Source organism: Salvelinus sp. IW2-2015, linkage group LG1 (assembly GCF_002910315.2).
Source record: "Salvelinus sp. IW2-2015 linkage group LG1, ASM291031v2, whole genome shotgun sequence".
Classification (NCBI taxonomy): domain Eukaryota; kingdom Metazoa; phylum Chordata; class Actinopteri; order Salmoniformes; family Salmonidae; genus Salvelinus; species Salvelinus sp. IW2-2015.
In genome coordinates, this window is record NC_036838.1 from 2883550 (window position 1) to 2893115 (window position 9566).

Sequence of the window (9566 nt, forward strand, 5' to 3'; positions counted from 1 at the left end):
AGAAAGAATTAAATGACCCAAGATGAGCGAAACCAAGCAATGGCACCAACTACACCAAGACCTCAACAAAGTCCGAGAGCCAAGTCTATATACACAAACATGTCACACATGTTTACCATTTCGGTACTACAAACCATACTAAAATCACGTTTCTTCCTATAAATGTCTTAACTAGGATCATTGTGAGCATTTACAGACACATGAACATGTAGTCTGTTTATCTGGACAACTGAAATCTGTGAACCCTCATGTTCTTACATTGTGTAGTAGTTGACAGTCCAAGTGGCTCCATCTCTCCATTGACAGTCTGTCCTTCCACAATCCTCTTATAGGAGTTGATGACACGGGACAGGTCATCACTGGCCTGCAATATGTCACCTGGGGGTCACGAGAGGTCAAAGGTCACAATGATAGCTCATCCAACCAATCAATATGTCCAATGGGAGGGATTTTACTATTTTGGCCAATAAGATGGCAGGCCTCATGGGGTTTTGGTTACCTAAGCTGCCGTCATTGTCCTCTGTCTCTGTGGCCAGCTTGAACACAGTCCCCCTCAACTTGTCACAGTCACCGTAAAGCTCCTGAAATGAAAAAACAACACCATTAATAATATTATGTGATGACATTTCATATATGCTTCCAAAGTGTATTAACAATGTGGTTACAATAATAGACAGATTTTTCATAGRTTTTCATGATTTTTCATAGTTAAGAACACTATAACAATCTGGAAGAAAATGAAACGTATTCTTCTAGAACCAATATCACTCCCTAAAAACACAACCTTATGGAACATAGCTTTTCAGAATTCATTGATAAATTGGTCAACATGGAAAACTAAAGGCATAAATGACTTGGTAACAGAAAATACATTTACTTCCATGGCAGAATTAAAAAGTACATTTAGGCTGACCAATGTAGATAGTTTCAAATACATGCAACTTAAAAGTTACATATCACGAAATTTCGATTTGAAATCTTTTGGACAGAGTAACCTTGAGGGAATCTTATTTGAGTCAGAAAGGGATGTTAATGTGATTGGGAAGATGTACAAAACCTTGCAGAGAGCCTATCCAACTGACAATCTCATAGAAAAAAGATTAACTATTGGAACCAAGACTTAAAAAGAACTGATGTTGGCACAAGATGGAGGGAAAGTTGGAGCATAATTAACGAAATTACAGTTAACCACTGTACAATGTATGCTTAATCCAATATAAATTAATGTATATAATTGATTATACAAGAGACAAAATTCATAAATTTAACAGCACAATGGCAGAGTCATGTCTTAAGTGTAGAACTCATAAAGACTCAATAATCCATGCTTTCAAGGAATTATATAAAGTCCAAATTATATGGGCGGAGCTAGAAAGTTGMCTATCAGAAGTATTACAATGTAAATTACTTTAAATCTGTCTGTCTGCATATTTCAAGACATGGCATATGGGGCATTAGTGAGATACCCAATGGCCTGAACGATTCTCTTCTCATCACTCATCTTGAAGAAGTGTATACTAAAAACGTGGAACTCAATCAATCCACCACCGTTGCCTTAGTTGTCATCTAATGATTCATTATTTAAATAGCATTGGGCGACCGAGAAAAAAAAAATTGGTACAATTTAAGACCAAGTGGCAAACAATAATGCAGGAACTAGGGATGGGGGTGTGAGCATGRGGGTCTGGGCAGATGAGATGAACACACTGTTTGRGTGTGTCTGTAAGTTGTAGTTCGTATAAGTTTGTATTTGGAGTAAAGGAGAAAAAACGACCTTCTATTGTGCTGCCAGCGAACTCTTTCTATCTTCCACAAAGTTAGTCTATAAAAATGTTAGTCTATAAAAACGTTAGTCTGTATAAACGTTAGTCTATAAAAACGTTAGTCTATAAAAACATGAGTCTATAAAAACATGAGTCTATAAAAACATTAGTCTATAAAAACATGAGTCTATAAAAACGTTAGTCTATAAAAACCTGAGTCTATAAAAACGTTAGTCTATAAAAACGTTAGTCTATAAAAACGTTAGTCTGTAAAAACGTTAGTCTATAAAAACGTTAGTCTATAAAAAAGTTAGTCTGTAAAAAAAAAAGTTAGTCTATAAGAAATTAGTCTATAAAACGTTAGTCTATAAAAACGTTAGTCTATAAAAACGTTAGTCTGTAAAAAAAGTTTGTCTATAAGAAATGAGTCTATAAAACGTTAGTCTATAAAAACGTTAGTCTATAAAAATAGTGTCTATCTTGGAAAACAGAAGAGTACAATAGTGATAGTGAAGTAAYATGTGGACCAACTTTGATAAGCTCCTTGTCTCCGTCRGTTGATTGGTCCCTGCTGAAGTGGCTGAGCATCTCGTTGAGCAGTTTAACACTGTTGTTGACCTCCTCCAGGGTGCCGCTGCGCTTCAKCGCTCTCTGCAGCCTCACCTCATCCTGAAACACAGCACACACCTGCCTTAAACCCACTGGGACACAGTGACTGACAGAGGGCCGGATTCAATCACTTGTCGTCATTATGGTCGTCATCAACATCATTATGTTTGTGGAGCAGCTCTGTTTACACAACTACTGCCTACGTCACTGGATGCGTGTCTGTATGATGATGCATGTAGGCTAACCTCTTTGACCATGTTTTTGATGAGGCGGTTGGCCTCCTGTAGATCCTCAGGCTTTTTGCTCTTCAGAAGCTCAGCCAGTCGCTACAGAGAGAGAGAATAATAAGTCAGAGTCTCTAGTACTCTAGTCTGTTTCCCACAGTAGGGTCCAGTCACAGCAGCCAATCCCTGTGARAGATCRCAGGGCTTGAGAAAACATCTTTGATCATAGATCAACTTGAAGCTCAGAAWAGCAAACATGCCAGGACCAATGAGAGAGGGTGAGATAGTCAGGCAGGTTTTATAGTGTAATTGTTATTTTTATGACATAGTCATAAACTATCTAGCCTATGCTATTTGCATCCCAAAGACAGAATTCACAAACAGATTTTTTTTAATGGAGTACAATTAACACTTTCCCCACATAGTCTGTTTCCATCGTCCGTATACAAASATCTTCCATCAAACATCATAAGAAGGAAGCATCTCACCTTGCTCTTCTCCTCGTTCTCAAACACAGSGTTCTTGGGCCGGGAGGGGGGCGACGGCATCAGTGTCTTATCCAGAGGAACCTCCGGGTCAACTGTGACAATACCTGAAAAAAAGGCCACAGTTAGGAGTGCCATGGCCAAAAGTGACAAAACCAATGAAAACCTGAAATAGGGTATTTTTAAAATGCTGAAATCCTACCTTGTTTCTTCAGCATTTGATAAGCTTCACTGATCTTAGCCTCATCGGGTAAAGAGAGTGTCCAGCTGAAGAGCATATCTACCAATCTCTTCTTCACCACCTCCGACACTCTGTTACCTAGATACTGGAACAGGAACAGGGTTAATCTGGATGGATTCCATTTTAACACAGCAACACATTACAGTTACAGATCTATGGGGTCAAGGACCAACAGAAAACAGTTGATAGTGATATTATCTATTTACTTTAGGTGACACCCCTTTGATGAGTTCATTTAGAATGTCTGGAGTCATTACATTACATTAACTCTGGAGTTCATTACATTACACTGACTTCTCTATGGACATCAGTGGACAGCTCTTCCCCTCAAGGGCTCTTTGTCTGAAACCTAGTGAGCGTTAGMGTCAATTCATGAAATGGCAGAGCTAAGCAGTTTTAGTTTCGTTCTACTTGATTAGATGAGGTGTTTAGCTGCTTATAACTCTATCAAGCTTTTAAAACGTTATCACTTCTGGCATGAGATTCCCAGGCAATAAATGAGAATAATCTACTCCTTTCTGTTGTGTTTTCTAATAACTTACCCCTTTTCATTAATCTCCTCTTAGAATGGAGACAATGACATGGGGAATTTAACTTCCACTTTTGAGGAMTATTTTTATATACTCTGCTGACAAGTATTTTTCTCCTCTCATACCGGGGTAATAACGGCCTAGTGCAGTCATTTGGTGTACATTTTGAAAAAAATCTTTCTATATAAAATATATGTATTTATTTATGAGTGCTGCAGAACCCTCGTCACCCCTACTTCCTGCGGCTATGTTGACATTTTGAACATTTATGGAGCGTTTGTGTATATAGGCTGGTTTCTGTGTATGTTATCACATTTTCAAATGCTTGAGTCTCAAGCATGTTATCCTGTTTCTTTTCCCATGTTTAGATACTGCTACGGAGTTTGAACCTCCTCTGCAGCTCCTCTTAGAACCTCTTCTGCAGCTCCTCTTAGAACCTCCTCTGCAGCTCCTCTTAGAACCTCCTCTGCAGCTTTAGTGCGCGCTCTGCGACCCCTTCTACGGTCGGATGCCAGATTGATGGCATGCCTCAGTATTTCTTTATCTGTTGCAGTCTGGGAGATGTGACACTTCCGTGCAGCACCTAAACAAATAAACAGACACTCAACACTAAGGAAATGTTTAAAGATGTTTGTGTTGCTAGCACTATGTTAGTGAGTGTGATATTCATTTGTACATGTGTTCTAATAGTTGAGTTATACGTAGCCTCGGAAGCTTAGGCTTCTCGCATACTATTTGAAAGTCTGGAGAAGTTCTTCTCAGAAAAACGATATAAAGTCGTAGAGTACGGCAGAGTCTAAGTGGAAAGAAGTGACACGTTGTATTTCGCATGGGTAGAGTTCCAAAGATACTCAGAGCCAATCAAATGCCAGAGCTGAATGCCAGCGCTGTACCCGCCTGCCGTCCTGTACCCGCCTCACTCTGACTTGATTATGAACCTCTGCCTGCTCTGACCCCGAGCCTGCCTACCGTCCTGTACCTGCCTGACTCTGATTGATCTGATCACGAACCTCTGCCTGCCCTCGACCTGCCTTTTGCCTGCCCCGTGTTTCTAATAAATGATCTGAGAACTGTACTATCCGCCTCCCATGTCTGCATCTGGGTCATATCTTGAGTCGTGATACTTTCCAGTTGATCTTCCTTACAACACTGTCAGAAAACATGTGCGCAAGAATGTTCCATGTCAAAGGGTGTGTGTCTTGTCCCCCAATGAATGCAAGAGCAGAAATCTGGGTGAAAAAAAACAACATACTTTTATTCGGGTGAGGACAATAGTTTGCAAGCCCTGCCACATCCGACGAGCATCAGAGCCGGTGTAATAGGATTTAATCTTAGTCTTGTATTAACGATTTGCCTGTTTGATGGTWTGTCTAAGGCAGCCCCAGCTAACACACCTGACTCCAATAATCAACTAATCATGATCTTCAGTTAAAAATGCAATTAGTTTAAATCAGCTGTGTTTGGGYGGAAAGTGTGACACCAATCAGGCCTCCGAGTACTGGAATTGCCCAGGCCTGGTCTAAGGGAATAGCGGGATTTCTTAGAAGCGTCCGGATTAGTGTCCCACTCATTGAAAGCAGCAGCTCTATCCTGTAGCTCGGTGCAGATGTTGCCTGTAATCCATGGCTTTTGGTTGGGATATGTAAGTACGGTTACTGTGACTGAGGTGGTATACTCCTCAATGCCATCGGATGAATCCCGGTACATAGTCTGTGCTAGCAAAACAGTACTGTAGTGCTGTAGTCACAGCCCTGCTGGCCAAAGGGCATGAGGTGTAAGTTGTCCCTCACTCCATCCGGTGCCAATGGCAAAAGCTCTGATCCGTGAAAAAAATAAATAAAATTGATACATATGAATTTGTTGCTTTTGTGCCAGGTTCATTGTTTGGCAAAAACTGAATGCACACCTGGTTTGTTCCGAGTCTGACTCAGCCAAAATATTTTTGGTGGAGCCTTTGTACACMGAATAAAAATATAAACGCAACATGTAAAGTGTTGGTCCCATGTTTCATGAGATGAGGAGTATTTCTGTCTGTAATAAAGCTCTTTTGTAAGGAAAAACGAATTCTGATTGGATGGGCCTGTCTCCCCAGTGGGTGGCTGGCTGCCAAGTGGGTGGGCCTGGGCCAAGTGACCTCCCAGGCCCACCCATGTTTGCACCCCTGCCCAGTCATGTGAAATCCATAGATTAGGGCCTAATGAATTTATTTCACTTGACTGATTTCCTAATATGAACTGTAACTCAGTAAAATCTTTGAAATTGTTGAATATTTTTATTTTWTWTTTTATTTTATCGTGAACAAAAATATGAATATTTATATGGAAACTAAAATTCACACGTTTTGCCAAAATTTGGTACATTAAGTAAAGTATCCAGAGTTCTTGTTCGAACTGCTCAAAAACTTGTTGTTCAATGTCTACACAAACGCGCCAATTACGTTAAAATGAATTCATATGTTGAAGTACTGTTCTGAAGATGTTGAAGGGTCAAGATAGGCTACATGACCGTTACTTTTTCATCCGAATACATGCAGGTTTGTTTATCACTGTAAAAGTCTCAATTAATATTGGCACAAATTAAAATGAACATTAATAAAGTCAATTTTGACCATACACGGCTATGTCGCTTTATGTTTTGCTGGGAATAGGAATAGGGCAGTTGGCTGTGTAGTTATTGTCGAAAACACAATAATTTACATTGACTATTTAATAATACTATGTATTAACCTTTTACTGCATTGGGCTAAATCAGGGTCACAKTGTCACGTTCTGACCTTAGTTCCTTTGTTATGTCTCTATTTTAGTTTGGTCAGGACGTGAGTTGGGGTGGGCATTCTATGTTGTTTTTTCTATGTTTTGTTCTATTGTTCTATTTCTATGTGTTTGGCCTAGTATGGTTTTCAATCAGAGGCAGGTGTCAGTCGTTGTCTCTGATTGGGAGCCATATTTAGGTAGCCTGTTTTTCATTGTGTTTGGTGATTATAATTTGTATCCTGTGTTAGTGTTTTCACCATACGGGACTGTTTCGGTTGTTTGTATTTTTGTTATTTTGTTCAGTGTTCGGTTGGTTTATTAAATTATATCATTATGGACACTTACCACGCTGCACATTGGTCTGATCCTTGCTACTCCTCCTCAGAAGAGGAATTCCGTTACACACACAGTGTGTTTATTGGTAGTATTAAACAAATCTACTATGAAAGAAACGTATACACCTCACACACATGGTTATTTATGGGCTTTAAAAAAAAGAAGAAACCTTTACCATGTCAGATATAGAGTTGAAATGTATTCCATTTTTAGTTTGCATCCCAATATWACACTTTACAGTGCATTCGAAAAGTATTKAGACTTTTTCCACATTTGTTACGTTACAGCCTTATTCTAAAATTGATAAAATAGTTTCCCCCCCTTATCAATCTACACACCATACCCCATAATGAAAAAGCAAAAACTGTTTTTTAGAAATGTTTGAAAATTTATAAAACTGACATATCACATTTACATAAGTATTTAGACCCTTTACTCAGTACTTTGTTGAAGCACTTCTGGCAGCGATTACAGCCTCGAGTCTTCTTGGGTATGACGCTACAAGCTTGGCACACCTGTATTTGGGGAGTTTCGCCCATTCTTCTCTGCAGATCCTCTCAAGCTCTGTCAGGTTGGATGGGGTGTGTCGCTGCACAGATATTTTCAGGTCTCTCCAYAGATGCTCTATTGGTTTCAAGTCCGGGCTCTGCCTGGGACACTCAGGACATTCAGAGATTTGTCCCGAAGCCACTCCTGCGTTGTCTTGGCTGTGTGCTTTTAATCATAGTCCAGTTGGAAGGTGAACCTTCACCCCAGTCTGTGGTCCCGAGAGCTCTGAAGCAGGTTTTCATCAAGGATTTCGTCGTTCGTCTTTCCCTCGATCCTAACTAGTATATCAGTCCCTGGCGCTGAAAAACATCCCCACAGCATGATGATCCCACCACCATGCTTCACCATAGGGATGGTGCCAGGTTTCCTCCAGACGTGACGCTTGGCATTCAGGCCAAAGAGTTCAATCTTGTTTTCATCAAACCAGAGAATCTTGTTTCTCATGGTCTGAGAGTCTTTAGGTGCCTTTTGGCAAACTACAAGCAGGCTGTCATGTGCTTTTTACTGAGGAGTGGCTTCCGTCTGGCCACTCTACCATAGTGAAGCTCTGCAGAGATGGTTGTCCTTCTGGAAGGGTTTTCCATCTCCACAGAGGAACTCTKGAGCTCTGTCAGAGTGACCATCGGGTTATTGGTCACCTCCCATACCATACCCTTCTCCCCTGATTGCTCCCTTCCCCAGATCTATGCCTTGACACAATCATGTCTCGGAGCTCTGCAGACAATTCCTTCGACCTCGTGGCTTGGTTTTTGCTCTGACATGCACTGTCAACTGTGGAACCTTATATAGACAGGTATGTGCCTTTCCAAATAATGTCCAATCAATTGAATTTACCACAGGTGGACTCCAATCAAGATGTAGAAACATCTCAAGGATGATCAATGGAAACAGGATGCACCTGAGCTCAATTTCGAGTATCATAGCAAAGGGGCTGAATACATATTTATGTTTTTTTAAATATATATATATATATATAAATGTGCAACATTTTCTAAAAACCTGTTTCCACTTTGTCATTTTGAGGTGTGTATATTGATGAGAAAAATAAATAATTTAACAAATCTTAGAATAAGGCTGTAAAGTAACATAATCCGAGCCACTTAGTTATCACTGTTTGCCCTTATGGTAAGGTGCTGAAAAGGCATTGTTCTGGTCACCAAACTGTGTCCTGATGGGTTGGAGAAGTTGCTCTCGGAGGATGTGTTGGTACCATTCTTTATTCATGGCTGTGTTCTTAGGCAAAATTGTGAGTGAGCCAACTCCCTGGCTAAGAAGCAACCCCACACATGAATGGTCTCAGGATGCTTTACTGTTGGCATGAACACAGGACTGATGGTAGGCTCACCTTGTCTTCTCCGACAAGCTTTTTTCCGGATGCCCCAACAATCGGAAAGGGGATTCAACCTCTGAAAATGACTTACCCCAGTCCTCAACAGTCCAATCCTTTACCTTTTGCAGAATTCAGTCTGTCCCTGATGTTTTCCTGGAGAGAAGTGGCTTCTTTGCTGCCCTTCTTGACACCAGGCCATCCTCCAAAAGCTTCGCCTCACTGTGCGTGCAGATGCACTCCACACCTGCCTGCTGCCATTCCTGAGCAAGCTCTGTACTGGTGCTGCCCGCGATCCCGCAGCTGAATCAACTTTAGGAGACGGTCCTGGCACTTGCTGGACTTTCTTGGGCGCCCTGAAGCTTCTTCACAACAATTGAGACAACGCTTCACAAGTTCTTGAATGATCCCGATAAATGGTTGATTTAGGTGCAATCTTACTGGCAGCAATATCCTGCCTGTGAAGCCTTTTTTGTGCAAAGCAATGAAGACGGCACGTGTTTCCTTGCAAGTAACCATGACTGACAGAGGAAGAACAATGATCCAAGCACCACCCTCCTTTTGAAAGCTCCAGTCTGTTATTCGAAACTCCCTCAAATCAAGTCATTGAGGGCGGTCCGCAGTGATCTCCCCCAGCCGTTGGCTTTCTCTCGATCACCCACTCACCCCCCCACCCTGTTGTTCAATCGATGAGAATCATCTGCCAACCCACCCCATCGACTGTCCAGTGGCGGCTGGCTCCCTCCCTT

The 9566-nt window shown here is 41.1% G+C and overlaps 1 protein-coding gene across 1 annotated transcript in view; it reads right to left on the reverse strand.

Annotated features, from left to right (window-relative positions):
• Positions 1-217: 217 nt before the first annotated feature.
• Positions 218-9566, reverse strand: part of LOC111968654 (ADP-ribosylation factor-binding protein GGA3-like) — a 13237-nt gene continuing 3888 nt past the window's right edge. Inside the window, exons 2-8 of the mRNA XM_023994829.3 lie at positions 4231-4435; positions 3284-3429; positions 3085-3188; positions 2618-2698; positions 2295-2432; positions 500-581; positions 218-378 (exon numbers count right to left, since the gene is read on the reverse strand). Coding sequence (XP_023850597.2) covers positions 218-378; positions 500-581; positions 2295-2432; positions 2618-2698; positions 3085-3188; positions 3284-3429; positions 4231-4435 — 917 coding nt within the window. The remainder of the gene's footprint in view (positions 379-499; positions 582-2294; positions 2433-2617; positions 2699-3084; positions 3189-3283; positions 3430-4230; positions 4436-9566) is intronic.